Source organism: Haliotis asinina, chromosome 11 (assembly GCF_037392515.1).
Source record: "Haliotis asinina isolate JCU_RB_2024 chromosome 11, JCU_Hal_asi_v2, whole genome shotgun sequence".
Taxonomy (NCBI): Eukaryota; Metazoa; Mollusca; class Gastropoda; order Lepetellida; family Haliotidae; genus Haliotis; species Haliotis asinina.
In genome coordinates, this window is record NC_090290.1 from 15,308,118 (window position 1) to 15,322,798 (window position 14,681).

The 14,681-nt window shown below is 42.2% G+C and overlaps 1 protein-coding gene and 1 pseudogene across 1 annotated transcript; one reads left to right on the forward strand and one right to left on the reverse strand.

The window, feature by feature from the left end:
* Window positions 1-14,681, reverse strand: part of LOC137255257 (uncharacterized) — a 285,609-nt pseudogene that overhangs the window by 111,461 nt on the left and 159,467 nt on the right.
* LOC137255268 (uncharacterized) lies at window positions 1,285-5,885 on the forward strand. Its single transcript, XM_067792717.1, has 4 exons — window positions 1,285-1,418; window positions 3,059-3,176; window positions 4,317-4,412; window positions 5,730-5,885. The coding sequence occupies exons 1-4, from the start codon at window positions 1,350-1,352 to the stop codon at window positions 5,864-5,866; spliced, it is 420 nt and encodes a 139-aa protein (XP_067648818.1). The 5' UTR covers window positions 1,285-1,349; the 3' UTR covers window positions 5,867-5,885.

The following is a 14,681-nucleotide window of genomic DNA, read 5'->3' on the forward strand; positions in this document are numbered from 1 at the left end:
TTGCAAAAACAAAGGTACAGTTGTTCTCATGCTGCTAATCACCTCCCAGTTAGCAAGTGCTGTGACCAAAGAGATTACCAATAACAGGATGTTGATTGTCGGCTGACCACTGACAGGTTGATTGGCTATTTGGGTCAAATTATGGGGAGAGGATGTCGAATTTTACAGATTGACAGTGCCACCGGAACCGGAAAATAGTGTCGGAATATACAGATGACGGATAACTCAGTGCTTAAATGATGGTAATATATAAGAACGCTGCCGGGGCCTCAAAATATGTCGAATTGACAGACAGTCGGATAATTCAAATGTCGGATTATACAGAATCCACTGTATATATACTGGACAGGAGTTAATAAGTTAGGGATGTTGGTATTTTCATTATATTTCATTTTATCATTGTGTCAATGAATGGGTCACCACTCCCAATTTCAAAATCCCTAACTATTAATGTCCAGCATATATTGCTGAAGTATTGCTGTAAGCTATAAGATGCATAAAACCAACTCATCGATTCACTACCACACTATTAATTCTGTTCTGGAGTGGCGTTAATGTAAGCCGCTGGGCTTGTTCGCCTATCCAGATATCAGCACGCTTTGGTGCAATAAAAATACTTTTAAACCACCATCACATAATGCATCACCATAACAGGAAAGCATAGCACAGCTTGTTTTAATGAACGTGGCAATAGTTCACGATTAATGACATTTATATATAATCACGTTTTATCACTTTATATGCTGACACATGACAATCCAGACAAGGTGCCCTGTAACCTATGCTAGTGATGAGAGAAGGCGAAATGGTCAAGTGGTCGAGCTCTGTGACCTGATTGTGTTCTGAGTGGTTCAAAATATCAGATGTTTATTGTGGTGACTGTTGTCAGTTTCGAATCCTAGATTCGACTAGCACCATGCTCATCGTTCAGTGAGTGAGTGAGTGAGTGAGTTTGTTTTACGCCACCTATAGCAATATTCCAGCAACATCAAGGTGCGGGACCAAGATGCTGGCCTCACACGTTGTACAGATGTGGGGAATCGAACCCCGGTATTCGGTGTGACGAACGAACGCTTTGACCACAGGGTTCGGGGTTTCGCGGCTGCACTAGCCTGGGTATCAGATCTAAGGTGAAAGATTCCAGGTTATATTTGAAGGGTTGCAGGTAAAAGACCTGAGGTACAAAGCTAATATGGATGAAGGTTAGAGGTGTGAACATTCATTACGTCAGTCTGTTTTCACATGTGGCAGTTCCGGCAATGTTTGCCAAAGGCAGACAACACCTGATTGGCACATGCTGTCTTCTCCCTGTCACATCCGGGAGTGCGTGCATAAATCTAGATTTGTGTATGCAGGTAGCGACAGTTGCAGCGCTGATGTCTTCAATGAGAGGCTTGATCATTTTACTGGCAGCCATTGTAAGTGTTTCACTCTGGTTTTTCGGTCGGGTGGTGCTTGCAATTGTATAACGCGTTGCGGCGGCTTATGGTGACCCTATTTATCAGTATGCGTGGTAGGTTGTACTGATATCAAGCGATACAGGTGGTGGTTGTAAAGATATCAAGCGATACGGATTGCGATTGTAATGATATCATGTGATACGGGTGGTGGTTGTAATGATATCAAGCGATACGGTGGTGTTTGTAATGATATCAAGCGATACGGTGGTGGTTGTAATGGTATCAAGCGATACGGGTGGCGGTTGTAATGATATCAAGCAATACGCGTGACGGTTGTAATGATATCGAGCGATACGGGTGGCGGTTGTAATGATATCAAGCGATACGGGTGGTGGTTGTAATGATATCAAGCAATACGAGTGGTGATTGTAGTCATATCAAGTGATACGGGTAGTGACTGGACTGAAACTTTGGATTCTTATGGGAGTTGTGTGTGTGGTCATTGTTGTATCGGCTAGCATGGTAAGCCAGTTGTATTTAAACAGTCGAAAGTTTTTGGATACAGCCAAAACCAATGTTGTCATCACTATATCCATATGTTCACTATATCCATATGTTCACTATATCCATATGTTCACCATATCCATATGTTCACTACATCCATATGTTCACTACATCCATATGCAACAGGTGCTTTAACATACAACCCTGTAATAGTCATAAGTAGTTTGACGGAGTCATCCACTGAAGATCCTGGGGTTCCTTGTACATGAGCTAACTCTTTGTGACTGGTTGAATATAGAATCAGGATCTCAGGCAACCTGTGTATCGGTGATATGTTTACTGACTGTACAACCAATACAGGATTGTCGTCTCAAGTCAATGAGGCTAGCGATTCATCATGGTAGTTGTATAATACGATGGATGAAATTAACAATCCCGCGATGGAAGGAACACGGGTTGAGCCACATCCACATGCGTCACATGTCACTGTAGTATGTTTATAGTATACTCCTATTGTGCAGCACATACAGGAAACTAGGCTACGTGCTCACTCACGCCCGAGGCAAATAAAACTTCCCTGTCGAACGGTAGACGGATAGACGGAGCAGGGATGTAGCTAAAGACAGACGGAAACAGAGTGGGTGTCAGGGATGCACATCCCCATCATCCCTTGAGAGCGTACGCAAGTCCCGAAACACAGAACGTATATTACCCCTTACCACAATTTTAATCGCAGAATATGTGTCATTTTAATTCTTTGCTATATTTCTCAATAGTCATCAGCTGCTCAAGGGATTCTTTACATCCACGGGTAGCCTAGTGGTTAAAGCGTTCGCTCGTCACGCCGAAGACCCGCGTTCGATTCCCCACATTTTCTGGTGTCCCCTTGGTGATATTGCTGGAATATTGTTAAATGCGGCGTAAAATCAAACTCGTTCACTCACTCACTGTACATCCAACTAGGGTCCGTGTGGGATCATGATCGATACATAATATTGCTCGCCATCCCGAAGACATGGGTTCGATTCAACACATGAATACAATATTCATGTATTCATGAAGCCCATTCTCGCAGTGACCCACCCAGACATTCCCAGAATATTGCAAATATTGATCCTGAATATACATTTTGAAAAAGGTGTTCTAATCATCAGGTGACTGCCGAGGGTGCAATATGCTCAGGCGGAACAACGTGCCGCACATCACAAGATTGTGGTACCGGCTCGTGCTGCAGGGATGAGAACAACGTACTCCTCGACCCTTCACTGAAAAGTACGTATGAACCTGCATGTAATTACACTTACTGCTTGACAAGTATTAGATAAACCAGCGCAGTGAACGCGTTTGTGACAAGCAGGCAGGGCAAGTAATTTGGACGAATACACTTGGTTGCTACAGGTAGATTGGCGATTAAGCACGTGCAATACATGCTGACCGTGGCGTGAAATCAATATCTCCACGTGTCTCGTACAGCGATTTAGTTCCGCAAGACACCATGACGGAAGAGGAAACTGAACATTCCAACATTTAGACGACAGCCTGTTTCCCTCTTGTTTCAGATAGAATGTTCTGGAGGGCGGTCTCATATATGCAAACTGGAGTCATTTGTCAGGTCGTGGCCCCTCTAAAACTTCTCAAGCAGTACAATAACTTAGTAGATTCTTCAAGTCACAGACCGGGCCAGGTTTTTGAAAGTCTTAAAAATAACACTTGCCCTCGTTTTTCTAACGTTATGATGTAAATCATGGACGAATATATCAACATTGTTAATGATTTGTAGACTATTTATTGGGAAGTGATATACAATGTATAGCAAAGAAAGTTAACTCATCATTGTGAAATTTTGCATTTTGAAACCCTAAGCAGAAATAATCTTTTAGCTCACGGACAAGTCAGATACCACTATTTGATTGCCCGAAATGAAATGTGACTTGTTTCGGGCGTTGGGCGATGGAACTTTTGAACACCTGTATTTTGGGTTTATCTTTCTCAGTATAATGTCATAGAGGAGGCTAACATTTCCCCAAAAATGTGCCTTTCTAAAGAAACTTCTCTTGCATTGTACCGTCGTCTCTCGGTTCCAAGGATATGCTTTAGAAATGCCCCCGTTTTGTGTACAATATTACAACAGAATCAACAGACTTTGAGGACATCCTGCCAGTGTTGTAAAATAAACACCAGGTTTTCATTCATGTCATTGGGATCTAACCTTTAGTTCCCTGTAGCCTGGTGAAACAGCCAGTAACACACATGGTCTGTGATAGTTAACCAAAAGTTGATGATGTCCAAGCCTGTAGATGGGCACTTAACGACACCATTTACAAGACACACCTTTGCAGGCGGCTTACGAAGCGGTGTTTATGTGTGACTATTTTTGATAGTGTGTGATGAGAGTTGTCACTGTTTTTGTAGATGATTTCATTGGTCTATCTACCAAAAGGGGTACGTGTAAAGCAGGATCAGCCCAGCTGAAGGAGGTGTGTAGCAGTAGCTGCCAGTGTGCTCCAGGTGAGTCGGTGTGAGTCGGTAGTTTGACTTAGTGTGCGTCTTTGTGAGTCAGCAATGTGACGTAGTGTGCGTCATTGTGAGTCAGCAGCGTGACTTAATGTGCATCATTGTGAAACAGCAGTGTGACTTAGTATGCGTCATTGTGAAACAGCAGTGTGTTTTAGTGTGCGTCATTACTACTCGGCAGTGTGACTTCATCACAGCTGTACATGTAGAAGGAAGACTTACAGTCAGCAATATCTCAGCTGTATCAGAAACACGTAAAGTCAGTAGCATCACAGCTGTATCAGAAAGACGTGCAGTCAGCAATATCTCAACTGTATCAGAAAGACGTACAGTCAGCAGTATCACAGCTGTATCAGGAAGACGCACAGTCAGCAGCATCACAGCTGTATCAGTAAGACGTACAGACAGCAGTATCACAGCTGTATCAGGAAGACGTACAGTCAGCAATATCACAGCTGTATCAGGAAGACGTACAGTCAGCAGTATCACAGCTGTATAAGGAAGACGTACAGGTAGCAGTATCACAGCTGTATCAGGAAGACGTACAGTCAGCAGTATCACAGCAGTATCATAGCTGTATCAGGAAGATGTACAGTCAGCAGTATCACATCTGTATCAGTAAGACGTACAGGCAGCAGTATCACAGCAGTATCACAGCTGTATCAGGAAGACGTACAGTCAGCAGTATCACAGCAGTATCACAGCTGTATCAGGAAGATGTACAGTCAGCAGTATCACAGCTGTATCAGTAAGACGTAAAACCTTTCTAGTTATTTCTATTAACAAGTCCGGCTGATTTCCTTTGCATCAAATCTGCATCAGAAAGACGCGTAATCGTTATTATCACTGAATTATTATGTCGACCTGTAAACAGCAATATTTGATATGTACTGAGGGACATGCATTCTGTAAGCACGCAGCTACATCACTTCAAAAAAAGCAGTAGTGATGTCATATGATAGATGATGTCACTGAGTTAAAGTGTTTTGTGTTTCAAAAGAAAGGTTCGTCCTTTCTAATACGTGAGAGTGAATGAGCGAGTTTAGTATTACGTCGCCTTTAGCAAATATTCCACCAATATCACGGCGGGGAACACCAGAAAATGGAAAATGGGCTTCACACACTGTGCCCATGTGGGGAATCGAACAAGGACCTTCGTCGTGACGAGCGAACGCATTAACCACTAGGCCACTCCCCTCTCCCCTCCTCCTTTAATACTTAAGATCAGACACTGGTTATTATCAAATCACCTTAAGGTGTTACATCGGTGTCATTAATGCCTGTGTTCACGCCTTTATTTTGTGTTCACAGGATTGGTCTGTTACACGCGAGTCAGTGGCGTCTGCTGTCGTGCCAGCCGTTGTGAGACGAAGGAGTATGTGGACAAGATGAAGAAATACTGGGCCAAATGCGTCCCACCCTTGTGCTTTTTTCCACTTCGAAAATAAATCCTAGTGTTAAAAGGTGTGCTGCACTGTTGCACTGTTCATATGACTGGTTATTTGGTCACGATATATTTAAACTGAAAGGATGTAAGGTACACAGGGTGCAGCGGAGCTCTGGGTCGTGTCAGTGTTTCTGACTTTCAAACATCCAGAACAAAGTGGAAACGACCTTGACCTGAAACGAAGGTTGCTTCCGATTGTGTAGAGCAAAGCGAAGTGTGGACTGGTTTCCGATTTTGCGAGCAACCGGATGCTGTGACTAGTTTCCGGTTGTACAGAGCAAACGGGAAATGATGACACGTTCAATAGGCGGGTCAAATTTTTAAACATTATAGAGAAATGAAATCGGCAGATATGTTTTACCAGCATTCCTAAATGACACACCACAAGAGCTTAACCTAAAGTGCACGTGCATACATGACTGTCCCATGCAACCTTTCACTAATACAAGGCCAACTTGATAAAATAGCTACAACTTCTTTTGTCCTGTACATAAGGGCATAAATGTTTGATAACAGACCGAACATATCTCAAGTTTGTTGACGATTATTTCAAAATGGAAAGAATTCACAATTAGGAGTTGTGACCCTACTCGTGTGCTAAAAATAGAATTTTGATGGTTTTCCCTTGGGTGACACCAAAACATATAGGTATAATAATAAGGCACAGATATGTCCAAAAGACCTTGAAGTGCATTGCTCAATGTCTTTTTCACCACCAACCCTAAAAAAATATAATTCATATTATCATATTTGGACATTTTGACTGAAACTCAAAAAACAATTCGCTGGCATTTTAAGTCATGATTACACGATGCCATTTAGAAAGTGGTCAAATGTAACAGATGTCATATTTGGGATAACACTTTCTTAGTAAAAGTACAAATTCTAGTACTTTTTGGAAGTCGCGGTGGCTGAGCGGTCTAGGCGGCTGACTTTGTGTGCTGGCGTTTAGGTGCCTGACTCTGAGGGTGCGGGTTCGAATTCCGGATGGGACTCAACCCACAAAGTACTAGATTTTGTACTTTACTAAGAAAGTGTTATCCCAAATATGACATATGCATATGAGGCATTTTAAGTCAATGAAAACTCAATACATGACCCAACAATTGCAATAATTTGATTTTTCACACCCGAAACTCGAGCAAGTCAGTTGTTATAATTTCATTAAAACACACTTTTAAGTAGCCATTTCCATGTTTTAAAAAGAGTTTTTGCGTTTCGATACTCACAGTTTCAAGAAAATATCATACGTCAACCTGACAGTACATGAAAATAACTGATAGTCTGTAAAGTACCAAGAAAAAGAAAGAAAAGAAAGAAGGAGAGGGGTGTAGCAGGGAGAAAGGGTGTGTGGGATCACGTGTTGTTACTGCCTTGAGCTGTCCACAAACATTTTGCCATCCCCGTTCATTTGGCAGAGGACTTCTTCCCAGTCACTGCAGCCCTCAGAGAATGTTCTCTCTACGCTGCCAATGTAGGTGGCAAGGCCCTTAACTGTAATGTGTGTGAACGGGACACTTGGCAACTGTTCTTGTGAAACTGTGATATATGAGCTAATTCTGAGATTCAATATACGGCTCCATACAATGCCAGTACGAACTGCTCTACTGCAAACGCAGCCTCATCCTTTGTGCATAATTGATTATTGACGTGATTGCAAGTCCTGTTGTTTTGTGAACACCACGACAGCTCTTTTCTTTGCCTGTCAGTACAAGGTTGATGTTGTGTTACAACCAGTAATAATATGGAGAATGGAGAAAGAGCAACCTATGCCAGAAATGAAGCTGTCTGTCAATGCTTGCCGAAACAACGAAATGTTGTATAGACGATCAGCAGTCTTACCGCTCCCAGCTGGAAAGAAGTACAAGCTTTCTGAAGCACACAATTGAATGAGGAGCACCAGAGGATCAACACCAGTCCCAACAGAGGTTTTGTGCCCAAGCAAGCAGAGACAATACCCGTTTGTACAATGAAAAGGTCAGCATCTGAACTGACTTCTTTCACTTTGATACTGAGCTCATGATATAGTTGTGTAAGAGTCTTTATCAGATGTGATTACTATTAGACAGGGATTTATCCTGTTTGATCGTCAATGGTGTTTCAGAATTGAAGATAAAATCAGTGCTCGGATATCTAGATGTTTCCCATTCTGTTCTACACATTCTGTGGACATTGACTTGCCACACCCATCAAATACAATGGTGCAATTGCTTCCAAAGTGTTTCTTCACATATACTCCAATCAAATGTTTAGACTCACGGGTGTAAATGTAGCCGTTTACTTAACACGCCTTCCGGGTCTTCCGCATAGTGTGCTGTACATGGCGCCGGTAATGTTTGCACTTACAGACATGGACATCGTGTCATGTCCATAAAGGACGTCAATGAAGGACAACAGGTCATCTTTGTCGGACAAACGAGGGGCTGCTGTTGTAGAATAATGAATGAGTGAGTTTAGTTTTACGTAGAGTTTAGCAAATAACTATAATCAATTAATATCACGGCGGGGGACACCTGAAATCAGCTCCAAACGATATATCTACAAACTGGGTCTTCGGCATTACGAGCGAAAGTTTTAAAAACTAGGCTACCCTACCACCCTTGCTTTTGTACAAGGTGATATTGGCGTCTAATATAGACGTAGGGCAGCTGTAGTGGTTATGGTACGACACCATAAGGAACAAAACCAACCAATTCATTGATGGAGCAGAAAAGGTCTGTGACACTGTAACTGGTACGTCAATGTTTTATAGACGTTGAATCGACGTTCACACTATTGACGTTCACACTGTTGACGTTCACACTATTGACGTTCACACTGTTGACGTTCACACTGTTGACGTTCACACTATTGACGTTCACACTATTGACGTTCACACTGTTGACGTTCACACTGTTGACGTTCACACTATTGACGTTCACACTGTTGACGTTCACACTGTTGAAGTTCACACTATTGACGTTAACACTGTTGACTACCTTTCTGGTACCACTAGCAGAACTACTCAGTTGCGTTTTGATATAATCTTTTACTGGGCCAAAGCCAAAGCTTCTTTTGCATCATCAAAATTACTTCTTACATCATCATCACAATGACGTCTGTCTCTGTATACAATTGTTCAAACACACTTTTTATCCTTGTCTCCAGCGCCTCATGCTTGTCACCAATACATCATGTGTGTCCCCAGTACCTCATGCTTGTCGCTAAGTACCTCATGCTTGTCCCCAGTGCCTCATACTTGTCCCCAGTGTCTCATGCTTGTCCCCAGTGTCCCATGCGTGTCCCCAGTGCCACATGCGTGTCCCCAGTGCCCCATGCGTGTCCCCAGTGCCCCATGCGTGTCCCCACTGCCTCATGCGTGTCCGCAGTGGCCCCATGCGTGTCCCAGTGCCCCATGCGTGTCCCCAGTGCCTCATACGTGTCCCAGTGCCACATACGTGTCTCCAGTGTCTCATGCGCGTCCCAGTGTCCCATGCTTGTCCTCAGTGCCACACGTGTGTCCCTAGCACCTCATGCGTGTCCACAGTGACTAATGCTTGTCCTCAGTGCCTCTTGCGTGTCCCCAATACCTCTTGCGTGTCCCCAGTGCCTCTTGCGTGTCCCCAGTGCCTAGTTCTTGTCACCAGTGCCTCACGCTTGTCCCCAGAGCCCAATGTAGAGAATGGCAGCAACCACGAGGTAACGTTGACCAAGGAAGGATTTCTCCTTGTCTCGGAAAGGACTCAACTTCACAGTGTCGTGAATAGCACAAGTTTTAAAAAGACAGGTTATGCATTATACGTCTATGGTTTGTGTGGCAGCTGTAACCGGGACATGAAAATCTGATTTTATCTTCGGGCCTGTGCTTCTTTTGCACTCAGCCTGATACGCATGAAAACAAAGGGGACAGAGAAGGGTTCCCCACTTGCTTGTGAACCTTGATCACGAATACATCGTCATTTGTGTCACCCTAGCTGACCACGTGTCTGGACTTTCAGGCATTCTCACCCTCACTACCATCACCGACTCACACACTCACTCACTCACTCACTCACTCACTCATCCAACGTGAAAGTATGGTGATTCTGTATGCCTTTGACAATTGTGGAGTATGAGCTTCGACTGAGGTTATGATGTAATATTAAGAACCAGTACTAATACACCGAGGAAAGTACATGTAGATGAAGCGAAGCAGCTTCTACCTGCACCCATTATGGTACGACATCACTGCAAATGGTTCTGTCGAACTGACCAATACGCAGGTCATAGGGGGTTTCGCCTGTAAGAAGTTATCGTACACATACATAAGTCAACACGTCTGCTCCTTCTTTGCTATGTAGTCATAGCCATACACATTATAAGTCTTGGTTCTCTTTTTTCCGACACTTGTCTCCAACACTTGTCTCCAGATACCGATCAGGAGTCCTAACGTGTAAAAACATCTCAGCGTGTCTCAGCTGCGTGGGTAGATTGATGCTCATGATGTCAATCACTGTATTGACTGGTACATACCCGATTATTTACAGAACATTTTCATGCATATAAATCATAGTGTGGCTATGAAAAAATGTCCACATGCAAGAAATGATGGCCATGATGAGCATGAACCTCTGTAGGTGTTGTCTAAAGGGCGTTGGACAGAATCTTTCCTGGTAAGGTCAAGGCAACTGGAGCTTGGTCCTTCAGTTGCGATCGGAACTTGACAGCCTCTACTGCTGTCTTGTGTGCAGGATGACTATGTGGGTTAGTTGGTAGTTAACACATGTTTGGGGATTTTGTCCACAGGCCTTTGTTCGGGTTGTTTGTCCTTAGGGGTTTTGTCCTTGGGGACTTTTGTCCTAAGTCTTTTTGTACCAGACGTTTTTTGTCCACATGGGGTTTTCTCCTACAATCTATTCAAACGCGGCTGCTATGAAGAAGATTTCTGTGTTCAGCATGTGCCCATCACGTTATTTATACCGCATACATTATTCATGTAGCATTCAGTTATTAAGTTTACGTCTGATACTGTAGATACAAACAGTCATAACCTAACACATTATAAGTCTTGGTTCTCTGTTAACACTTGTCTCCAACACGTGTCTACAGATACCGATCCTGACCGTGTCCTGACTTGGTAAATACATCTCTACGTGGCTCTGCTGCGTGGGTAGATTGATGCTCATGATGTCAATCACTGTATTGACTGGTCCACACCCGATTATTTACAGAACATCGTCATCCATATAAATCATAGTGTGGCTATAAACAAACCGTCCACATGCAAGAAATGATGGTCATGTTTAAAGGCGGCTGCTATGAAGAAGATTTCGTTGCCTGTGTTCATCACGTTGTTTATAACGCATACATTATTCATGTAGCATTCTCTTATGAAGTTTAAGTCTGATACTGTAGATACAAACATATGTTATGCAATAGTTAATATCTCTTACATTGACTTTCAACCTGAAAGTAAAACTAAGCCCCCTTTTTACTGTATAGTTAAAGACATGAGCAAAGCTTTCAAAGAAACTCGTGATTGTTTGTTTGCCGTAATAATATTCCAGCTTCATGTATACTGGTATAGTGTATATTGGTATAGTGTATATTGGTAAAGTGTATATTGGTGTAGTGTATATTGGTATAGTGTATATTGGTATCATGTATATTGGTATAGTGTTATATTGTATATTGGTATAGTGTATATTGGTGTAGTGTATATTGATATAGTGTATAGTGGTATAGTGTATATTGGTGTAGTGTATATTGGTGTAGTGTATATTGGTATAGTGTATATTGGTGTAGAGTATATTGGTATAGTGTATATAAGTTTCATATTCGAGCTATAATACTGTAGTAATGTGACAGGGACATACTTTGTATGTCTGTGCATGTGTATGCGTGTTCATATAATTAGTTTCCTTTTGTTAGTTTTTAAGTATTGTAAACAGCCGTTATCTATGTTTATTTCGGCATCCAACAGAAAAAAACATGCAATGCAAATATAAGTCTAATGTGTTACTTTAGTTTCAGCTTACCATTGTGGCAGAACTAAAATAGATCGTAATTCGTGTATTTTAAACAGGTTCTTGATTTCAGATCAAATCGGTGCTGAAACAGTTCATAGTTTCATCGCTTAGTTTTAATAGTGAAATCAATAGTTTTTACTCAAACATGGGAACACGTTACGAAAGATCCACTCAAACATGCATGCTTTTTCTGTGCATGAGCATCTCGCACCCTGACATGTCATATCGTCATCGCACACGAGTGACAAAACGTATGTGACAGACAAAGCCTAACCATCTACTAAATTCTTATCAGGTTAGTAAGTTAACTATCTTAAGTAATCTCTAATCATATCTAATGTAGCCCTAACATTATAAGTAATCTTAAACACATAACATATATTAAATAAGTCACAAGCAATTAGTACCGTCAGGGCAGCACGCGTATGTGGTATTCGCCACGCTGCCACACGGAGAGTTTTTATCTAAATGTATATCATAGGTCTCCTTTGAAACATATATAACATTAAATAGGTACAAAACGAGACATTGCGAGTATGCTGTGAGTATAAAAGCTGTCCAAGTGTTGTTATCTTAATTTGCACAAATGATGACAAAGTACATTTATCTCAATCTAAGGTTTTATCGTGTGTGAAATATCAATTTGTGTTCTGTACTCATGCTAAACTTTGCTATTATATTTTTATTGCATTGTTGTCATGATTGTTTCAGGGTTTATCGTGTACAAATCTTACTCCACAAAGGAATAAACCGAAGCCTGCATTCACTTAGCGTGTCGTCACCGTGACCCTGCTACAGTAAAATAATCAATAAACTGATTGACATCATCTCATTTACTCACTCACTCACCCCTCCATTGACCCACTCTCACCCACGTATTCACGCACTAACTCACTCACTGTGAGATGAAATACATGCAGAATATATGGATGATGATCAAATAATATAACAAACAGACAACGTCTGAAGTCAATGATCTCATGGGGTACAGACCGGCTCTGTCACGTGGAAACATCACCAGGACCTTCCATTTCAGCAGTATCAACTTTATACAAGTTAGACAATTCCTAATGCAAAAAAAAAAACAACCTCAGCTGTGTTGAAGTCGTAACTACCACCGGACGTGGGAGACCTGTCACAAAGTTTGAAGTCAATGAGCGAGTGTGGCTCACCCCCTCTGGATCATCTCATGGCGGACAGAGCGGATCTGTCACAACGTTTGAAGGAAATCCGTGGGCAGTGAGATCATGTCTCAAAAAACTCCTCAAAGGAGACAAAACGGTCGCATTCTTTAGTGAAAAACACAGCATAGCAGAGATTGAGCATAAAACCGGATCAGGTATTCGGTGTGATACAGGGTGGTAAACTGTTATTCATCCGCGGTATTCAGTCAGTGAAAAAAAGTACCTATACAGAAAGGTACCACTCGTCCATACCACGCTCACCAATGTGTCCAGTGCACACAACGTCTGGCTGGATGTTGGCTAGACTAACCAGTATGTGTCTTGTTTGGTTTGGGTGGTTGGTTGCTTTCTTGGTTAATGCCGCACTCCGCAGTATGCCTGCCATATGGCGGCGTCTTCTTTAAGACTTTTTTAGAAGTTGGTATGAAGAGGATGAAGACTTTGTGGAAAGAAAGAAGTTGTTTGTCCATAAAAGTATTCATCCTCATATGACGGTTGTCTCTACATGATCGAGTCTGGACCAGACTATCCCCTGATCAGAATTATGAGGATTCATCTACGCATCTCTTTCCTAACGTTTGACTCCTGTATAATCATTTCCCTTTTGAGTTGACACTTCTGTCAGGTTTGTTGTTTAACGCCACACTCAACAATATTCCACCAATATGGCGGCGTTGAAGATGAAATGATGCTGAGTAATCATTGTCGTCACTATCAAAGGCTATGCACATTAGTTCTGAGGCAATTAACTTCACTTTGTGGAAGGCACCCGTGAAGAACCTCCTCGTGGTGGGTGCTGGGTAACGCTAAGCGCTATTCTCCCGTGTGGACCCGGGGTAGAATGTATCCACAGCACCCCATTGCTAGTCGTAACAGGCGACCAGATTGAGCAACCTGTTTGCCGTGGGTTGCGTCACGTGTCGGTGGAGGACGGTAGTCTGATGGTTGAGGGCACTCGGAGCCTGGGACGTGTTCCTTTTGCTCAACACACCACTTTGGCCCTTACTTCACCTAGACGGGAGGTATAATCGGCCCGATTCCATCAATCGGCTGGTCACGTCGTGCACTGAGCATGGACACATTCATCTTGAAATTGACAAATGTGAAAATTATTGTGAATGATCTGAATGAATATCATCCATAACCTGTTGTCTTCAATTTGTCTAGAGTCCTATGCCAGAAGGCGGTGGCTCATGGGCCAATCTGGCAATAAAGACCTCTGAATTCTGTGTATCCTGCTTGACTGTGTTGAATTCTCCGTCATAAGGGATAAAGTTTTTAATGTAAAAATAATTTCAGATCTTTTTAACACATTTAGTGCTCATTTAATTCTTGGATTTTTAAAAGATATTAATTTAATGAATGAATTCTGATTATTATGTTCTGTATATAGTTGCATTTATAATTATTGGTAGTTTAGATTAGTAACTTGAATTGTTGGTGGCTGTACCCTCAAAGGGGGTTGAAGTACCGTAAAGTTATTGTCCCCCTGAGAGGGTACGTACGTCCAAAACATTCACAGTAAATTTAAACTTTCCACCGTTCTTAATCGTAGTATATGTGTGGGGTTTTTTTATTTTTGGTTAGATGTATCGAAATTGCTGACGGCTGAGGGGATGATGTAAATCCAACTAGGGTCCATGCA

What these genes read in the sequence shown, in the direction of transcription:
- LOC137255268 (XM_067792717.1), top strand. Translation starts at nt 1,350, where the DNA reads ATGCAGGTAGCGACAGTTGCAGCGCTGATGTCTTCAATGAGAGGCTTG. An exon ending in TCATTTTACTGGCAGCCATT is followed by an intron (nt 1,419 to 3,058) that starts GTAAGTGTTTCA and finishes TCTAATCATCAG; the next exon opens with GTGACTGCCGAGGGTGCAAT. An exon ending in CCTCGACCCTTCACTGAAAA is followed by an intron (nt 3,177 to 4,316) that starts GTACGTATGAAC and finishes CTGTTTTTGTAG; the next exon opens with ATGATTTCATTGGTCTATCT.